General features: G+C 37.3%; 1 protein-coding gene across 5 annotated transcripts in view; it reads right to left on the reverse strand.

Annotated features, from left to right (window-relative positions):
- DIAPH3 (diaphanous related formin 3) overlaps nucleotides 1–21,486 on the reverse strand; it is a 485,199-nt gene that overhangs the window by 425,484 nt on the left and 38,229 nt on the right. For 4 of the 5 annotated variants that reach the window (XM_081815002.1, XM_081815001.1, XM_081815004.1 and 1 more), the window contains one exon: nucleotides 15,254–15,421. The exons of the other annotated variant lie outside the window; for it this stretch is intronic. In XM_081815002.1, the coding sequence (XP_081671128.1) occupies nucleotides 15,254–15,421 (168 nt within the window). The remainder of the gene's footprint in view (nucleotides 1–15,253; nucleotides 15,422–21,486) is intronic. 5 annotated transcript variants of the gene reach the window in all.

Below are 21,486 nucleotides of genomic sequence, written 5' to 3' on the forward strand. Positions count from 1 at the left end.
ATCACTCTCATTTTATCGGACCAACCCTAAATATACTTTTTAAGTTTTTAACAAATAAACACTCATGATACAGAAAAGCAGATTTGTAAAGAATGCTAATACTTGAAATAAACTAACTGCTACATTATAGCAGTCAATAAGCAGAATTAACACAAAAGAGTCTTTGGTTTCTCTTTTCATTTCCACTCCTAGGTAAAGATATCACCTACACATTCAAAACAACAGGCATTCATTTAGCCGACTAAAAAAATAGCCATGCATGCATCCTTAAAACCAAGGATTAAGGAGAAAAAAAAATGATAGCGAAAGAAAAAGGAAACACTGTCCTTCACAGGTACCCAAAGAGTGGGAACATGGAATAAAGTTAGCAAGATGAGGCACCTGGGTGGCTCAGTCAGTTAAGAGACTGACTCTTGGTTTTGGTTCGGGTCATGATCTCAGGGTCATGAGATCCAGCCCCACATGGAGCTCCCTGCTCACCAGAGTCGGCCTGAGATTCTGTCTTCCATCTGCCCCTCCCCGCCACCCCCACACGTGTGCTCTCTCTCACTGCTGCCGCCCTCCCCCTGGGCGTGTGCGTGCCCTCTCAAGTCTTTAAAAATGTAAAAAGTTAGCAAGATGAACCCTCCTCCCACCAATTACAGTACGTATCAAAACATATGTACATGGTCATATTCGATTTTATAAGTTCACCTGAGCTTTTTTCTTCCTCTGGACCTTATGCTTCAAATACATCTGAATTGATTATAAAAAGACATCTCAATATTTAACTCTATGTGTACTAATTTTTATCATTTGATTGCTTAAACAATGTTTACCAAGGCAGAAAAAAAAAAAGATCAGCTCACTTGACAATACATGCAATATGTACTGTAAAGGCACTATGGAGACAAAGATGAGTAAAGTTGAATATCCACAGTCCACTAAAATACACTTCTCAGAAAAAATTCTTATATCAAAGTTCTCATTAAAGAAGTTCTTATAGTTCTAATGAATCAACAAGTAAAACAAATATCAGAGTCACTCATTTAATCAATAATGGAGAATACATGCAGTTAAAAAAAAATTAGCAGGATCAAGAATCTACCCTATTGGAAGGCCAGTCTAGTGAGGAACTAGCCATAACTCAAGTAACTAAAATGTAAAATGAGGGCGCCTGGGTGGCTCAGTTGGTTGGGCGACTGCCTTCGGCTTGGGTCATGGTCCTGGAGTCCTGGGATCGAGTCCCGCATCGGGCTCCCTGCTCGGCGGGGAGTCTGCTTCTCCCTCTCCCGCTCTCCCCTCTTGTGCTCTCTCTCTCTCAAATAAATAAAATCTTTAAAAAAATAAAATAAAATGTAAAATGAAAAAGTCCTTCACTAAATACTTCAGGGAGAGAAAAATAGAACATATTAACTCTTAATTAGGGTTTTTAGAAAAAGTTTTATGGAACAGATTGTGTTTCATCTTCATTTTGGAGGCAGAAGAGTTTTTTTTGTTGTTTTTTTTTCTTTTTTTTTTTTTTTTTTTTTTTTAAGAGGGTGGAGCACTTATTTGGGGGCAGAAGAGGACTTAAGCTGGAGTACATAGAACTAAGAGCAGCTTCTCAATTCCCCTAATTCAGTTTATTATGTTTGGAGTGAAATCTCAGATTTGAAAAATATTCACCACTTTCAAGAAGACAGTTTTAACTTTTACTGTACAATTCTACTCTGTACAATGAAAAAGAAGAAACGTAAGTTTTTCACAGATATTCTGATAGGACCCCCCCCCCCAAAAAAAAAAAAAAGAAGGAATCTACATATAAAAATGAGAATCCGGTAACACTACCAGATAGCAAAATTCATGAACAAAAATTGACAATATTCTTAGTAAAAAAAACAAAACAAAAAAAATTTAAAGATGGTTACATATTAGAAATAAAGAATAAACCTAATAGATGTGCAATGCCCCTAGGGAGAAAAACCATAAATTTCTGTTTTAGGAACCAAAAAATCTAGAGATAACATACACAATAGTCACAGATGGGAAAACTTAATATCACAAAAGTATCCATTTTGCCTAAATCAATAAATTCACTGCAATTCCAATCAAGATCCCAACAGGGTTTATAATAGAACTTAACTGATTCTAAAATTAATACAAAAACACAAAGCCTCAAGAATAGTCAAGATGATTTTGAATAGAGGGAGGGTCTTAGATAATAAGGCTTATTATACAGCTATAGTAATTAAGACAATGGATGTAAATGAGAGCTAGACAAATAAGACTAATGGACAGAATCAAACCTCCAAAATAAACCCACATATGTTCAGGAACTTGATGTTTACCAGTGGAGGTATGATAAATGAAGGATAACAATGACTATTAAATCAATGCTGCCAAAACAAACCGTTAATCCATGTAGGAAAAAACTGCATCCATATTTTACAGAAATAAAGATACAGAATCCTGAAATACAGGACAGATTTATGATGTCAGGATCGAGAAGGATTTCTTAAATATACAAAAAGCCAAGACCATAAAGAGATGGATAAATCGGACCACATGGAATTTTTTAGTTCTGTACTTTAATCCATCTACCCCTAAAGAAAGTAAAAAGACAAGACCCAGACTGGGACAAGATGCTTTACAGCTAACAAACAGACATGAGCATTAGTCCAAATAGTGACAAATGCTACAAATCAATATAAAAAAAAAAAACCTCCCAGTAACAAAACAGGCAAAAGATATGAACAAATTTATGAAGGAATAAACGAAAGGGCCAATAAATGTGTGAAATGTTCAAACTTATCATTAAAAAATGAATTAAAGTAGGAGGTAACCTGTTTACAATTAACAGACTTAAAATTACAAAGTTTTATGGTACCAGTGCAAACTCAGGGACATTGTACAAATTAACCAAGTGGAATCTTCAAAAATGTCCAACTTCGAGAATACAAGGAGAGACTGAAGACTATTCCCAAATGAAGGAGATTTAAAAAACCTGACAGCTGAATGAAACACATGATTCAAAATTAAACTCTTTTCCTACAAAGACCATTTTTGGTACTACAGATAAAACCTGAACAGGGTCTGAGGATTAGTTGATAGAAACTGATCACTGTTAACTTTCTGATTTGGGTGGTTGTATTGTGGTTATGTAGGAGGATGTCCTTATTTGAAGGGACTAATACTAAAGAATTAGGAGATTAGGGAACATGACGTCAGCGACCTACCATCAAATGGTTAAGAGAAAAATTTCTGTACATTGGTCATTATTATGCAGAAAAAGTTTAACATAGGAATGAAACCATCAGATTCAGGGTATTGTTCACCTTTGGGAATTAAGAAAGAAGAATGGAATTATGAGCATACAAGGCACTTCAATGATATCTGTGGTGGTGTTTGTTATGTTCTATTTTTTGTATACTTGAAATATCCTATTTAAAAAAGCATCTTTCGGGCGCCTGGGTGGCTCAGTTGGTTGGGCGACTGCCTTCGGCTCAGGTCATGATCCTGGAGTCCCTGGATCGAGTCCCGCATCGGGCTCCCTGCTCGGCAGGGAGTCTGCTTCTCCCTCTGGCCCTCCCCCCTCTCATGTGCTCTCTCTCTCTCTCGTTCTCTCTGTCTCAAATAAATAAATAAAAAATAAATAAATAAATAAATAAATAAAAAATAAAAAAGCATCTTTCAACATTACACAATGAAAATAGTTTCAAAAGTCAAATTGTAAATGCCTTTACTATTATCTAGGTTTCTCCACACTAAAAGCTGATATATGTATTATAAACAGGTCATCTAAGCTCTTAATACCAGTAGACACCTAAAGCACATACTTTAAGAGATAATGATGGCATTTTATAAATTGCGTTTTCCCATATTAGATAAAGCTGACAAACATCTTCCCAAGAGAAGATTAGGGCATCACTATTCATACTTATGTACTCTGTGCAATTTAGGAACCATTTTTCTTCCATACTTACAAATGATGACAGGAAGTCCAGAATTTAAAAACTGTCAGGATAATTTTATCACTGGCACTCATTTAATGCCTGTTAATGATCACATCTAAATAGGTGACCTTTCTTGCATAGCTTTCATTCTTTCAGAGAGAAGTGAGAAATCAAAACAAACAGGAAGGGATGAATGCATGAAATCTCTCCTCCTATTCATTATTTTAATGTTTTTGTGTAACAGGGAAAACTGGCCATTAAAGCTAATTTCCATCCAAACAGAATTGCAGGTAAAAAGATTCGTGGTATCTTAGGAAATCTTAAAGGTTAGGACCATGCATTTAACAGGCAATTGTTTAATATAAACCGGTTGGATGATGCTGCATGAATTTAATCTAGTGGGGAAGACCTATCGAAATAACAAAGGATAAGTTCTACAAGGGATTTACCTACAAGCAGCTGTGAGAAGCAGGTTTAATGAGTGCTAGGTCTGATAGAACATAGGAAAGTGTCAAAGAAAAGTCATGTTTGGGCCAGGATTTAAAGTGTGAATAAGAGTTCTCCACCAGAGGCATGGAAGGGTGGATGGAAGGCCAGTGCAATAGCCCAGGGAAGAGGTAATGAAACCTTCAACAGAGAAGAAATAAAATCAGGACCTATTACCAACAGAAATGAATGGATGGGACCAATGACTGAGGGGGATCAAGGATTCCCAGATCTCAGTGTGGGCTTCTGAGAGAGAATTAAGAAAGGAGCAGTTTTGTGAGGAATTTTTTGTTTCGTTTAAAAGAATATGACAGAAAGGGGAGGTCAACAAGATGGCAACATAGGTCATTTCCAAAGTCAATACCCTCCACAAAGGCCATTAACTATCCATAGGCAAGATAGCACTGTGAAAATCCCAGAAATCAGGAATAAAGCTGAAGCATGCCCCTGACTGAAGAGATGGTAAGGACAGTATTAAAGTCAAGTAAACAGGACACATAAAGGAAACAAGTTCCAGTAACTGATCCTAAAAAAATAAAAGTCTATCAGCTGACAAAAAATTCCAAATAATCTTCTTTGAAGAGTTCTAAAACAATACAGATAACTAAATGAAATTAGAAGATAGTATGAGCAAAATGAGTTCAAAAAAACAAACCATCAAAAAAAAAAAAGTCAAGGTATTCAAAGATAAGTCATGTAAAATCATCTGGTCAAAGGAGCAAAACGAAAATTAAAAAAAATGTCTATGGGACACCAACAAGAGAAACTAAATATCCATTGTAGAAATCTCCAGAGAAAAAAAAAAAGGTACAGAAAGTCTAAAGTGATAAAGGCTGAAAACTCCCTAACTTGGGGTGAGAAATAGACATCCAGATTTAAAAGGTCCAAGAGCTTCCAAATAGGTTGAACCCAAAAAGGGCTACACTGAGACACATTATAATGCCAAAAGTCACAAAGAGAATTTTGAAAGCATAAAGAGAAAAAGGGACTAGTCACAAATGAGAGCCCCCTAAGACTATTAGCAGATTACCCAACAGACACTTTACAGGCCAAATGAGTGAAACATTCAAAGTGCTGAAAGAAAAAAGTCAACAATACTATATCCAGCAAAGGTATCCTTCAGAAATAAAGGAGAGATACGACTTTCCCAAAACAAAAGCTGACAGAGTTCATCACCAGTAACCTGCCTTACAAGAAATGCTAAAAGACATTCTCAAGGGAAATAAAAGGACACTAATCATCACAAAAAAAAAGAGGAAAATATAAAACTCAATTACAAAAAGTTAAATTCTGATTTTGTAAGTCACTTATAATGCTAGTTTTAAAAAGCTAATAAACCTATGAATTATAACTACAATTTGTTATTGATACACAATACTAAAAGAAATGTCAACTGTAACATTCACAACCTAAAAGAAATAGTATAAAGTTTTTGTGTGCTATTGAAGTTGTCAGCATAAAGCAGGGTATTTTTTTTTTTTTTTTAAGATTCTATTTAACAGAGATAGAGAGCACAAGTAGGCAGAAGAGCAGGCAGATGGAGAGGGAGAAGTAGGCTCTCTGCTGAGCAGGAAGCCCGATGTGGGATTCGATCCCAGGACCCAGGGATCATGACCTGAGCCTAAGGCAGCCACTTAACTGACTGAGCCACCCAGGCGCCCCTAAAGCAGGATATTTTAACTCTAAGATATTTAATATAAGCCTCGTGGTAACCATAAGGAAAATCTTTTGTATAGTACTACAAGGTTATAAGGTATTCATAACATGCTGCCACGAAAAGTCAATCACAAAAGACTACCACAAAGAACAAAAGGATCTAAAAGAAAACTATTACAATGGCAATAGTAAGTCCATCTCAATAAACAAATGGATAAAATTCTCCCAAAAGACACAAAATGGCTGAATGAATCTTAAAAAGATCCAATGATATGCTGCCTACAAGAGAATCACTTTAGCTATAAGGGCATACATAGGCTGAGAGTAAAGGAATGCAAAAATATATTCCAAACAAATGCTAATCAAAAGAAATCACTTTTGGGGCACCTGTGTGCCTCAGTCACTTAAGCATCTGCCTTCAGCTCAGGTCATAGGTCCCAGGGTCCTGGGATCAAGCCCCACATCGAAGTTCCCTATTCAGCAGGGAGTCTGCTTCTCCCTCTCCCAACTCACGCATGTGCACGATCTCTTGCTCTCAAATTAAAAAAAAAAAAAAGTTTTATCCGAAAAAAATAGACTTTAGCTAAAAATGCTCACAAAAGATGATTATGTAATGACAAAGGAGTCAATTCATCAAGAAGCTAAAAACAATTCTAAATATTTATGTACCCAACATCTGAGAACCTAATTATATCCAGTAGATATTACAGAACTAAGGAGAAATTAACCACAATACAATAGTTGGACAATATAATACCCCACACTATCATCCAGACAGAATTTGTCAGGAAAGAGCAAATTTGAATACTATAGAATAGATATATACAAAGTCTACCATCCATGAGTAGCAAAATACTAATTATTCTCAAGCACACATGGAACATTTTCAGGATTTAGCATATGTTAGGCCACAAAACAAGCCTCAAAATTCAACAAGATAATCTTATCAAGTATCCTTTCTGATCATGATGGTGAGACACTAGAAAACAGTAACAAGAGGAAAGCTGGAAAATTCGAATGTGGAAATTTAACAATACCATCTTGCACAATCAATGGGACAAAGAATAAATGAAAAAGGAAAAAATACCCGAAGACAAATGAAAATAAAACCACAACATACAGATACCAGTAAGATACAGCAAAAGCAGCATTATGAGGCAAGTTTACAGCAATAAATGCCTACATTAAACAAGAAATATCCCAGATTAGGGCACCTGGGTGGCTCAGTCATTGAGCAGCCGACTCTTGGTTGGGCTCAGGTCATGATCTCAGAACATCCAGGTCTGTACTCAGCAGGGAGTCAGCTTGAGGATTCGCTCTCTTCCCCTCTGTCCCTCCCACCACTCACACGTGTGTGTGAATGTGTGCACTTTCTCTCTCCCCCACCCCAAAAATAAATAAATAAATCCTTAAAAGAAATATCCCAAATTAACAAGCTGGCTTTATAGCTCAAGGAACTGGAGAAAGAATAAACTAAGCCCAAAGTTAAAGAAATAATAAAGATTAGAACAGAAATATAATAGAAAATATTTTTAAAAATGGGGGGGAATCATGAAACTAAGAGGCAGATTTGGAAAGAAAAAAAAAATGATCACCTCTTAGGTAAAGAGAGAACACTCAGAATCTGAAATCAAAGAGGACACATTACAAATGCCACCACTGATCACAGAGGGTCCTAAGAGACTACTCTGAACTCTCGCATGCGCGCTCTCTCTCTCTCTCTCTCTCTCTCTATATATATATATATACACACCCAACAAATTGGACAACCTAGAAGAAATGGATAAATTCCTAGAAACACACAACTTAGAGACCAAATCATGAAAAATCTGAACACACCAATAGAGCACTGAAGTTTAATCAGTAATCAAAAATTGCCCAAAGCCAAGACCAGATGGTTTCACTGGGTAACCAAATATTTAAAGAAGAATTAACATCAGTTTTCCTCAAACTCTTACAAAAGACTGAAGAGGAGGGAACATGACCAAACTCTTTACCAAGCCATCATTACCCTGATGCCAAAGCCAGACAAGACACTACAAGAATACCATAGGCCATTATCACCAATGAATTTAGATGCAAAAACTCTCAACCAAATACTAGCAAACTAAATTAAACAGTACATTAAAAGGATCATGTGCCACGAATAAGTGGGATTCGTTTGACAGAATTCAACATCCATTTGTGATAAAAACTCAGTGAACTGGTAATAGAATGAGCATACCTCAACATAATAAAGGCCATATGACAAGCCCACAGTTCACCTGTACTGAATTGGTTATAGATTGAAAGCTTTTCCCCCAAGATCATGAAGACAAGGGTGCCTACTCTCACCACTCCCATGCAACTTAGTACTTTAAGTCGTAGCCAGAGCAAAAGCAATAAAAGGCACCTAGATTGAAAAGGAAGAAGTAATACTGTCAACTATTTATAGAGGATATTATATATAGAAAACCCTGAAGGTGCCACCAAAAAACTGAGAATAGATAAATTCAGTAAAGTGGCAGGATATAAAATCAACACATAAAAATCAGTTGCATTTCTATATACTAACAATGAAATGTCTGAAAAAGAAATTAAACAATCTCACAATAGGATGAAAGACAATAAAACAGGAATAAATTTAGGGAGGTAAAAGACCTGTACACCGAAAAATATAATGCAATGATGAAAAATATGAGGACACAAATAAATGGAAAAATATTCTATGCTCATAGGTAACAATTACTATTGTTAAAACAACCCTCCTACCTAAAGGCATCTATAAAATCAATGCAGTCCCTTTCAAGATTCTAACCACGTTTTTACAGAAACAGAAAAATAGTCCTACACTGTTTGTATGGAACCACAGAATACCATGAATAACCAAAGCAATCTTGAAAAATAAAGCTGGAGGCATCATGCTCCCTGATTTTGAACTATATTACAAAGTTACAGTAATCAAAATATTATACTGGCATAAGACATATATAGATCAATGGAAAAGAATCAAGAGCCCAGAAAGAAACACATACATATATGGTCAATATTTAACAAGAAAGGCAAGAATACTCAATGGGAAAGATGTTCTCTTCAATAAATACTGTTGGGAAAATTGGACAATCACAGGCAAAAAAGAAACCTGCAACCGGACCCCCTACCTTACACCACTCAAAAATTAACTCAAAATGGATTAAAGACTTAAATTTAAGACCTAAAACTATAGAACTCCAAGAAAATATAGGGGAAATGCTCATGGACATCATTTTGGGCAATGCTTTTTGGATAGGACAAAAAAAGCACAAGCAATAAAAACAAACAAGTAGGCTTTCATCAAATTTGCACAGCAAAAAAAAAAAAAACAAAATGAAAAGGCAACCTACAGACTGGGATGAAATATTTACAAACCACACATCTGACAAAAGGTTAATATACAAAATATGTAAGGAACTACTACAACTCAAAGCAGAGAAAGAAATATTAAAAAGTGAGAACAGAATAAACCTCTATTCCAAAGAGGATAAAGTAGTGGCCAAGAGTTTCATGAAAAGGCACTCAACATCACTAATCATCAGGGAAATCCAAATCAAAAACCACAAGGGATATCACTTCATACCTGCTAATATGGCAGTTATCAAAAGGATATCAAGTGTTAGCAAGAAAGGATAAGAGGGAACCCTTGCGCACTGTTAGTGGGAATGTAAATTGTTACAGTCACTGTGGAAAATAGTATGGAAATTCCTCAAAAAAAAAAAAATTAAAACCAGATATCAGCAATCGCACTTCTGGGTATATATCCAAAGGAAATGAAAACCACTCTCTGGAAGAGATACCTGTACCCCCCATGTTCACAGTATTATTTATGATACTAAGAAATGGCAAAACCTAAACATCTGTTCAGATAAATGGAAAAGAAACTAGTGTATATATATTCATAATAGAGTATTACTCAGCCGTAAGAAAGGAAATCTGCCATTTGCAACAGCATGAATGAACCCTGAGGCATTATGTTAGGTGAAATAAGTCAAAGAAATACTACATAGAATTACTTATATGTGCAATCTAAAAATAACAAACTCCTAGAAACAGAAGATTAGTGGTGCCAGGAGCTGGGAAATGGAGGAAATGGAGGAAATGGATGAAGGTGGTCAAGGAGTACAAATTTACAGTTCTAAGACAAGTAAATTCTCAGGATCTGATGTACAGCTTGGTCAATCTCATTCTGTATTATATACTTGAAAATTGCTAAGAGTAAATCTTAAGTTTTTTTTTTTTAATTTATTAAAGGGGTTGGGGGAGGGGCAGAAGGCAAGAAAACCTCAAGCCGACTCCCCACTGAGTGCAGAGCCCAATAGGGCTCGACCCCAGGACCCTGAGATCATGACCTGAGCCAAAAATCAAGAGTCAAGACTGAATCACCCAGGCTCCCCTAAATCTTAAATCTTAAAAGTTCTGACCGTGGGATTGAGGGTAAGGAATGGTAACTACGTGAGGTGACAGATGCGTTAACTACCCTTACTGTGGTAAGCATTTAGAAATAGATATGCTCCAGTCACCATGTAGTACACCTGAAACTAATGTAACATTGTGTGTCAACTATACTTCAATAAAGTATCTATGCCATTACAAAACATTAAAATATATATATGTGCATTTATCAAATCACATTGTATACCTTAAGCTTACACAATGTTATAGGTCAATTTTTTCTAAATAAAAAGTTGGAAAAATATCAAAAGGATGAGATCAGTTTCTGGTTTGTTGAGGTTTAGCGTCTTTTACAGAGCTTGATTATAGCTGCTTTTTGAAGACAGCTAAGCATCAGAATATTGGGGATATTCTAACATGAAAGGGCTCCCATCCCCCAAGAGAAATGTGTAAGGAACCAAAGTGGATAAAGGTAAGAGGACCAGAGGCAACACTCTGAGGAAATGAAAATCAGAACAGGAAACCTGGAAAGCAAACTGGGGTAACAACTGGCCAGAGAAGAGGAAAATCAGAAGGCAAGGAGTGTCATGGTAACTAAAGGAAAGGGAAATGCAGACAAGAGGGGGTGGTCAGCAGTGTTACATATAAGATCTAATGATTAGAAAGCCACTTACAGTCAGGAGGGTAAACATCTGCAATAGCAATAAAGAACCAAGTAGGTCATACTCCGAAGAGGACAGATGCTGAAGGGAATGAGATAAAGGACAGGAGCAAGGGGCAAAGGATACATTAGCTTCCCGTGGACAGGATGTGCATCCTAGGGAAGCAGCAGCCCTGGGCCATCTAAGAGGTCCTGCATCCAAAAGGCGACTCCAGCAAAGGAATGGGCTCATGGAAGGCCAGGGCAGAAGACCAAAGGAGACCTCACCAGTGACAAGGGAACTGTAGGGGAGACTGGGCAGCAGGGGGCACAAAAACGCCATAGGAGAAAAGAATCAGCCTTTGTTAATCTTCTATACCTGTAAGAGGCAAAATGGTCCCCCAAAGACATCCATGCCCTAATCTCTGGTCCTATAAAGGAGTTACATTACATGTTAAAAGGGGACTTTGCGACATTATGTTGGGTTATCTGGGTGAGCGTAATCTCATACATGAGCCCTTAAAAGCAGAGAACTTTCTATAGATCAGACAAGAGATGCCAGAGGAGGCGGCTTAGAGATTCGTAACAGGAGATGGATTTCATGTAACTAAGAGGTAGCGGCCCATACAAACGATAGGAAAGAGGCCTCTGGAGCTAAGGCAGCCCCCAAATCACAGCCAGGACCTCAGTCCTACAACAGCGAGGAACTAGATTCTGTCACCATGAACTTGGAAGAGGTTCTTCGCAAAAGCATCCAGTAAGAGCCCAATCAGACACTGATTTTAGCCTTATGAAATTCTCCAAATGGGAGAAAGAGCCCTTAAGTAGTGTTAAGTATTCATCATTGCTTAAAAAAACAAAACTCCACCCAACCTCGACCCAAAAACCCACTGAAACTATTACCCAGAGACCAAGTAAATCCATCTCTAAAATAAAAGTGAAAGGATTACAAATATTCAAGTATTATACTCTACCTCTCATTAATCAAGTCTGCACACTGAAGACTATTAGAAAAAGGTTCTGTAAAAAGTTTTTACTTTACATAGAAATTACTTCAATACCTTTGATAAAGTTAAATAAGGTTTTAAAAATTGCAATGTCAAAACTAAGAATTTAGATGCAAATTTTAAATGGTAGGAAACCCCTGTAGTTACAAATGCCAATACGTTAAGATTGCAGATTCAGCGTGGCTTCTTCAAAAGAACAGAAGTACGAGGGACGGGTGCCTAGGTTAAGCGACCTGTTAACCGACCTAGGTTAAGCAATCGGTTAAGCGACCAACTCTTGATTTCCCCCGAGGTCATGATCTCAGGGTCGCAGGATGAAGCCCCACATTGTGGGGCTCCGCACTCAGCAGGGAGTCTGCTCAAGATTCTCCCCCTCCATCCTCTGCCCCTCCCTTGCTCTCTCGCTCTCTCACTAAATGTTAAAAATTTTAAAAAGTGCTAGATAGGTAGGTACAAATAAAAAAAAAATAAACTCAACATTTCATCTCTACAGACATAGGAACAGCATTAAACTTGTCAAAAATGCAGTACCTTGTAAAACCTGACAAATATCAATCATCTACATTTAGTGAAGGGAAAAGACCCTTCTCAGCTCCAGAACCATCAGTGGATTTTCCCCTAGAATTATTGTCATATAGTCAAACAATCAGAAAGGGAAAAACAACCTAGTTTTTGGTTTTTTTTTTTTTTTTTAAACAAGACCTTAGTTCTCACAAACTCACTTATTAGCAAAATCAGGCAGCCCTGTCCCATCAACAATTTCATTTTACTGCTGCTGAGTAAAATGAGTTTGATTGCAAAAGATTTTCTGCCAACAGGGATACCCGTTTAAGATTTAACAAGCTATCAGGCCCAGTTATTAAATATGTATTGTGTAAACACTTCAAGGATGTCAATATCCTTCTGCCCTATACATAACTACAAACATTGATAGTCTTACCCTTCTCTGGGTAAGTTACCTTTTTCAGAATAACTGAAAAATCCCTCAAGTAATCACGGTCAGTACAGAATACCGTAAACTATATTCAGTACTCTAGGTAGTTGCGCTTTTAACAGCTTGTGGTGCTAAGATGTGGCCTTGTAAACACGTAACATCAACAGCCTACTCACTTTTACTCAGATGGCACCAGCAGTTATGATCAGAAAGAAAAACTTAACGAAGTAGTCACCAAGGAAGAAAGTACCATTCTAGAATCTCCTAGGTAATTTATGTGAGTGGTTGACATATGGTACACGGAATGAGGAGGTAGCTAAGGGCACTTTATTATCTTGAGTCCTCCAAGGTGGTATTGAAAGAGAACTACCATTATACAAGCCTCATTAACAGAGGCAAAGAGGCCAGCAAAATATAACACAAAAACAAAAGTGCTCACTTTGGCGGCACTTATACTAAAATTGGGGGGAAAAAAAACAAACTTTTTTGTTCAAGGTTGAAATGATATCAACTCATGGAGATGAAAGAGTTAATAAAGAGTTATACATGTGTGGTTAATTAAAACCAAAATGAGCACTTCACCAAGAGCTGACATAATAGGTAATAATGTCCCAAGCCTAGGGTTCATGCAAAACAATACTAATGAAATGTATGCTCAGTGATAAAAAGTTAGGAATCACTAATTAATCCTATGGAGACACAAACTAGGCATTCTCCCTTTCTGGGGCCTTCTAAAGCTCCATGTGTAACACTGGACACAAATATTTGATGAAGAAAATAAGGCAGTATAACGGTAAATATCTTGTTGATTCCAGCGGAATAATGAAGAGGCCAGCTATTAACTTTCTCAAATTTCAAACACATTTTACACTCTAAGTGAATGTCCCTAAAAACTAATAAGGCTGTCAAAACCAATAGATGAAATAAAATGGATAAGTCCTGAGTTGAAATATTATACAACTCTTCAGAATGGCATACAAAATCCTCTCATAATCGGCCCCAAACTACCATTCCAGTCTAATTTTTCAAACCTCTCACACGTTCCCCCATGAGCTATTTGTACCTAGCTCTGTCTGGGCTCACTGTCATTTCCCCGTCTTAAGAGAATGCCCTTTCCCTCTTCTTATTCCAACCCTATAAGACCACACCTGCCTCTAAGTCCATCTGCTTTATGAAATTTCCCTAAGCTACTATAATAACCTTTCAATTTTGGCTTCCCCTGAAGCTAACGAGGTATCTCAAAAATTATTTTTTCCTACTCTGAACTTATAAAGAACTTAACCATTAATTACCACCCTCTGGCATTTCTTACTCATTTTTTTCAAATGTTTGTTTTGACTCCTAGGAGATAAGCAACTTGAGAGTAAGAACTATACATGAACTATTTAGATGCAATTAACATTCAGTTTGTGATAAATGATTTTGAACATACTTAACATACTGGGTTGTTGGTGAAATTAGGTTAGCCATGAGCAGAGTCAGGATCACCATTTTTTTTTTTAGAAGCAACGGAATGCGGCTTCTAACACTGTGTCTCCACCAGAAAAGGCACACCCCCAAAATGAGTAAGTTCTAGTCTCCTCAGATATAAATGTTCTAGGACTATATGAACCTGGTTACCCTAAGAAAGAAATCACACAAGAAAAAAGATGAAAACAAAACAAAACAAAAATCAGCACACGTAACATACACAGCACCGTGATCATCATTCTAAAATGCAAACGAACCCCAACAGACAGACCACTTAGATAATCTTTAAGATTCAAAATGTATCATTTGAGGGGCGCCTGGGTGGCTCAGTCATTAAGCATCTGCCTTCGGCTCAGGTCATGGTCCCAGGGTCCTGGGATCGAGTTCCGTATCAGGTTTCCTGCTCAACGGGGAGCCTGCTTCTCCCTCTCCCACTCTCCCTGCTTGTGTTCCCACTCTGTCAAATAAATAAAATCTTTTAATAAAAATTTAAAAATGTATCATTTGCTACTTGAGAGGGTTTTTGTGTATTCTGTATATTAAACACACACACACACAAAACAAAAAACCAGTATGCCTATTTTCCTCTGGTTCTTATTTTTGTAATCCTAAAGCGCTATACTCAATGACATCAGAAATAACCCAATGGAACATGAGTCTTAAATGTTTATGTTCCACTAACATGATTAGAAGCTAACGTTTTTACATAAACTATTTTATGAAAAAAAATAATTCTTACCATCATCTTTTCGAAAAGTTCTAAGACTTCATTCTGTGACAGTGGCTTTGGAATGTTTTCCATCACCTCCGAAGAGCAATCATTGCTTGCAAACGCAGTCTTCAGGTTGGAAAGTGGAGGTCTCTCTTTCTTGCTCCCTGGAATTCTTATGCTGGCAAATTTGTCCAGCTACAAAGGTAAAGCAGCACATACATTAATATTTCCTCCAGCATTTATCTGATTGCCAAAATAAAAAAACCCCACAGGATCGATCACATTATCACTGTGACTGCATCAAAAGGCATTCAGCACTAGAATCTAAGATTTTTTTAAAACACAGAAGTTTTCCATAACCATCCTGTCTAAAGACAGAAGAGAAATCGAACAACTTCCAAAGATTCCTTCTAATCTTAAATTATAGAATTAAGATTCTAATGGCAGGTGACCTTTGCTCTACAGATTAGCCAACTAAGCAGTTTTACAAAGGTAACTGGGCTAATTTAGAGGTTGGCAATCAAACTAATACTTAGTGTCCTAGCTCCCAGCCCCCTTGTCCAGTGCCCTTTTCATAGAATTCCTAAATCATATTTCATAGTATGCATGCACTAAGAGTTGAATTCTACTTATATCTCCAGAGCTTGTTGGTCTGATAAATACCACATTTCTCTTCATTCAGGCTGGTCTGTATTTGAATTTCATGAGCAGCTATAGAGTAGGATGGTTAAGCCTCAGGAAATAAAGCTGGGGTTTTCGCTATAATGGGATTTCTATTAAGTCAAATTGTTCACTGATATTTTAAAGTATATAGATAATAGTTTATAAAGCTAATTGTTTATTCATTGAAAATTGCTTGATTTCACAAATTCTATTCCTCACATAAAACCCAGACTCAACGTTTCAAGTGGTAACAATCAAAAAAGGCAAAAAATGTCTTCGAGTAGTTAATAGAAGTGTACTCAAAAACCACAATGGTTCTGTGAATTGTTCGGCATAACTGTATCTTACGCTGTTTTTGCCATAACGTATATATTGACTTGTGCTACTCATGGCAACCACTAGCCATGTGGGGTTGCTTAATTTAAGAGTTCAGTTTCTTAGTTGCAATAGCCACATGCGGCTAGTAGCTCCCATCCTGGTAAAAGCACATAGAGAACATTTCTATCATCACAGCAAATTCTACTGGATAGAGCTAGTATAGTCCAGGAGAGAAATGTGATACAAATACTGAATTTAAAGAGGACAAGAAGTCACAGTATTATTTCACTAAAGAAATAGAATTTCTTTAAGATACAAAGATAATGTTTATCCTTCAAAACAGAATTTTAAATTCACTGTGAATATACAGCCTAGGAAAAATGCCATGTACTACATTCCATGTGATCCATCTAACTGGACCTAATCAGGAAAGTACTAAGAACATGACAGCTTCCAGTAGGATTTATAAAGGAGTCACAAAATACCACCACCGCTCTCACCCTCATAACAGAAACAAGCCAGAAAACCTCCCAAGTTACAGCTGTTTTCAACCCATCAGGGGGATGAGGACATAAGGAAACCTGGAAGGACTACTGGGAAGTGACAAGCTGCTTTGATCCCTGACAAACAGTTACAGACTAAGAAGTTAAACAAGGATAAAAAAAAATATAACCAGCAAAATTTTTAACTACTGACAGCATGGGTTCTGGCAGGAGAGACTCAAATTCCAAGGAGCCCCAGTCCTGAAGCAAGTCTACACCCACCTACTGACACTTTCCCTCAGGCCTTCACCAACTGCATGGGTTAATCCCCCAAAGGCTGGAGGGAGGGCATGATGTCCTGAGGCATGAAGTGTCCCAGGTGGCCTCTCCCCATGCAAAGAGACTACCCTCCCAAACACTCTAAATTAGGAAAAAAAGACGGGAGAGAAGCCCTAAAGACACATTCTGGCCCGTCAGAGAATCAATGATGGCTGCCACTGAAGGCTGGGGTCAGATACCAGGTCGGCGAGATCTCCTGAAGAAACCGAGCCAGAAATGGAACTGAAAACACAAAGAACTCTACATTAACCATGGAAAGGGCATCAGAACTTTAAAGCAGAAAGAGTTATCCCAGTCTTGAAAATGAACAGTTCAGTCTTAAAGCCAAAAGCAGAATGCCAGAATCTCATTCGTGCTAAGCGATCCTGAAGGCCCAGAGGACACTAATCAAACTAAAGCAGCCCCTTTGCCAAGCCCAGCTCAACGAGACATCACACGGACTCAGTCCCCCATTCTAGCAGCCTGAAGAAAGGTACACTCTTTCGTAGAAGTATTATTTCATTTCCACAGTATTCAAATGTCTACCATATAATCAAATACTGCTAGATTCACGAAGGACCTAGGAAGCGTCACCCAGAGCCAAAGAGAAGCAGACCTAGAGATGGCCTGGATGATGGACTTACTGGTCAGATAATCTCAAAGGGTATTTAGAAAAATGCTGAAGAATATAATGAAGAGCAGACACAAAGTAGGACATGGGCAATTTTAGCAACAAAGTCATGGAAATTATTCTTAAAAACACATTAGAAATTTAAATTGTACCAACAAAGAATTCATTAGATGAGCTTCAGAGTAACCTGAACACTGCTGAGAAAAGAACTGGTGAACTTATACCCAGACCAACAAAAAGCACACAAACTGAAACACCACAGAAAAAGGGAAAGAAAAAAGAACAGAGCAACCAAGAGCTGTGATACAACATGAAGCACTGTGATACAAGTGTAACGGAGGACCAGAAAAATAAAATGGTACTGAAGACCTAGGTCAGGAGATAATGGCTGAAATAACAGATTTTTTAGGAATCAATTCATGGCTACCAGAAGCGCAGCCACCGAGGAAGAATACCAAGACAAACAAGCCCACACCTAGGCACCTCACAGTCCAGCTGCTAAAAATCCAAAGTAAACGGCAAACCATAAAAGCACACCCAGACATATGAAGACACGATCTACACAAGATAAAAATGACACAAATAACTCATTTCTCCCCAGAAACTATAGCAAAAGACAGTGGAAGGGCATCTTTAAAGGACTAGAAGAAACAGACTGTCATCGTCGGATTCTATATCCAGTAAAAATATCTTTGGAAAATAGAAGCAGAATGAAACACTTTTAGACAGCCAAAACTTGAGAGAATCGGTCTCCATCAGACCTGTACTACAAAACATGCCAAAAGGAGTTTTTCGGCTGAAAAAAAAAAAAAAAAGATACCAGATAGAATCCCAGATCTATAAAACGAAGAACAGAGATGTTATTCTATCAGATGTTTATAATTTAAAAAAAAAGACTATATTCAACTCAAATTGAATAATCATCAAGTGGGAGAGACAAGCATATAAAGAGGCAATTCCATATGGATAAAAAAAACATAGCAAGAGGTATGGACAATGAATTACAGCAGCAGAGACAAGAACATCCAACTCATCAACATAAATACTCCTTTACTTTAGAAATAAACCAGAAACATACAATTGTCTCCACGTGATTAGAGGTCCCAAAGTGAGTGACCCTATGTACCTCAGTACCCCAATTCTTGATAGTTTTAAAAAATGAGACCAAAAATTTAAGAAATGGGACTGGTTCCTACCTGTCTTCTGAATCACTACTTCATTGCTGTAACTTCTCTACAAAGATCAATTCCTGAGTGTTAAACCTATGCTGACTCCACACACTCCACACACACACACACACACACGTAACTTAATATGTTAAACTCATAATGAAGTGAAATTAAGCAAATCATTAATGCAACATCAATATTATAAATGTAAACACATCAATGAATGGGAATAGTAAGCGTAAGCAATTCACAAGCTAATTTGTGAATCTATAACCTAATGGTTCCATCAGTGAGTTATCAAAAAATTTTAATTTTCACCACAAACCAAAACTTTCTAAATAAGATCCTCTCAAAGTCATTGAGCCCCTTCTGTATTTTATGCACTGTGTTAAGAGCTTGAAAGGTAGCATCAGGCTGAATGCATTTAATTTTTTACAATAAGGAAACTGCCTGGCTAAATAATAAAGGACGAGCTCCAAAACACTTTTATATTTAACAATTTCATAGTATTTAACTTCTACAACCACATAAATGAAAAAAATTCCATTATGTTTTTAGAAGTAGAACTGCATTTATATCAATAAACAGCATCATAATTGTACAATAACAATAAAATAGAATGAGCACACCTCCCCCATATGCTTAGCACCTAAACTCTGGGGGAAAGTTGGATTTTATTCAAGTGGAAAACAATTTCACACATTACCACTAGGATAGCTAAAGGCAAGGTAGGAAAAATTAGCACAAGGAGCCATAGGAGAAAAATACATACGATCCTCCTATGCTAGAACAGTAAATTCAATTTGTTGAATACCTCGGGCTTAGAGTAAAAGCATCCCCAGGTACGTGATGCTCTACTGAGCACTACAGGTAGATTCCTATAATCAGGGCACTAGTGACAAAGCTAGATGCAAAATGAACTTTACTATCAAATCATTTTAAACATTCTAAGGTTGTTTTTGCAGGGGGGGGGTTGGGAAGGGGTTTGTTTTTGTTTCAAGGGAGGATGCTTGTGACTCCATGCAGAAATGGTGGGGGGGGGGAGCGGGGGGTGAAAAACACTCCTAATTTATCTTTCATGGAATTACTCATACAATTTGCTTGAAGCAAGGTACAATGGAACCCAAGAGCAAAAGTTTTAAATGCTTCTGTCCATAAATACACAACAGAAATCCCCGTTACGCAGACTAGAAGTTGGTTATTCTGCATTTGGCAATTTGGGAGGTTTCCCAATTTGTGCATTGCATAGCTACTTTTCATTTTACGTGAATTCTCTTAAAGTTGAGCTAGAAACACAACCCAAGAAGGTGAACCACACCAATGACTTGCCTTTGTTAAAGAATTGGTTAAACACACAGAAGACAGAGAGAATTCTATTTTAATGCTATTTGGAGGTGGTACACCACACTTAATTAATATGGCTTCAGCTGTGTCTGGGTGTACAGAGTTTTATAAATTAATATCACTTATCTTCATGGGAAGTTAAATGAGCACCCTACTGAGTATTATCTCACACTGATAATCAGTAATTACAGTTTAAATAAAATTAATTAAACCAAAAACAGGCTCTAAAAAACTATCTGGATTTTAAGCTGTAGTATAACACTGTAATAGTGACAAAGTTCTATTACAGTGTTTTAAATACTAACAGCAGTGGTATTTTTTTTAATTTAAAACAAAAGGAAGATACTGTAATTATTAGCCATTTTAAATTTGAAAAGCCAGAGAAAGTATCCTAAATGTACTTCCTTAGAACCTCTAAGAGTACCTATTTTCATGCAATCCAAGAGAATTAAGCAAATAAAAGTTCATTGTAATTATAAGTCAATTCCATGTGAATGCATACCTGAAATCCAGAAAAAAATTACTTAAAATTATCTACCAATTTTCATGCAATCCTGTACTATATTTAAGAAGATGGGGTACTTGGGTGCCTCATTCAGTTGAGTGTCCGACTCAAGTCATGATGGGGCGAAGCGGGGGGGGCCGGAATAGGAGGTGGTAGTGGTGAGACTGAGCCCTGCATCCAGGCTCTGCGTTCAGCAAGGAGTCTGCTTACTGCTCTTTCCCCTTTCCCTCTGCCCATCCCCGTTGTGCGCTCTAGAATTTTTAAAAAAATGAGAAAAAGGGGGGAAAAAAAAAAAAAAACACACCTATAACTTCATTACTAAACAAGCAACTTGCTGATTAAAAGACTGGCTCCAGAGTCGCACTTCTGATTCCTGCCCAGCCACCTGCTTGCTGTGTCACCCTAACCAAGCTATTTAAATCTTCCATGATAATACCTATCACGGCAAGTTGTTTCCTATTGGAAACGAAACTGCTTCTCACCTTTCAGCTTTGGGCTGAAAGGCCTGAAATGCCTTCGGTGACCACTATCACGTGGATCCCCATACTCCCCATTATCACTGCACACAGGTTATTCCCTTTTTATGTCCTTTCATAAGACTTATAAAAACATGTAATTTCTTCATTTATTTTGAGGTTGACGGTCTCCTTCCCACTAAAATATAAGGGCCATGATAGACCAACCATCAATGGTCTTAGTCACTGTGGTAGCCAGTCTCTAAGACAGTCCCAAATAATCCTGCCTTATATAACCAGTAGGATACTATGGAAATTATGGAGTTTCCAAGACTAGATCATAAAGACCTCACAGCTTTTTGTCTTGCTCCCTCT

The sequence above is a fragment of the Leptonychotes weddellii genome, chromosome 3 (assembly GCF_054177405.1).
Source record: "Leptonychotes weddellii isolate Sample4059 chromosome 3, ASM5417740v2, whole genome shotgun sequence".
Lineage (NCBI taxonomy): Eukaryota > Metazoa > Chordata > Mammalia > Carnivora > Phocidae > Leptonychotes > Leptonychotes weddellii.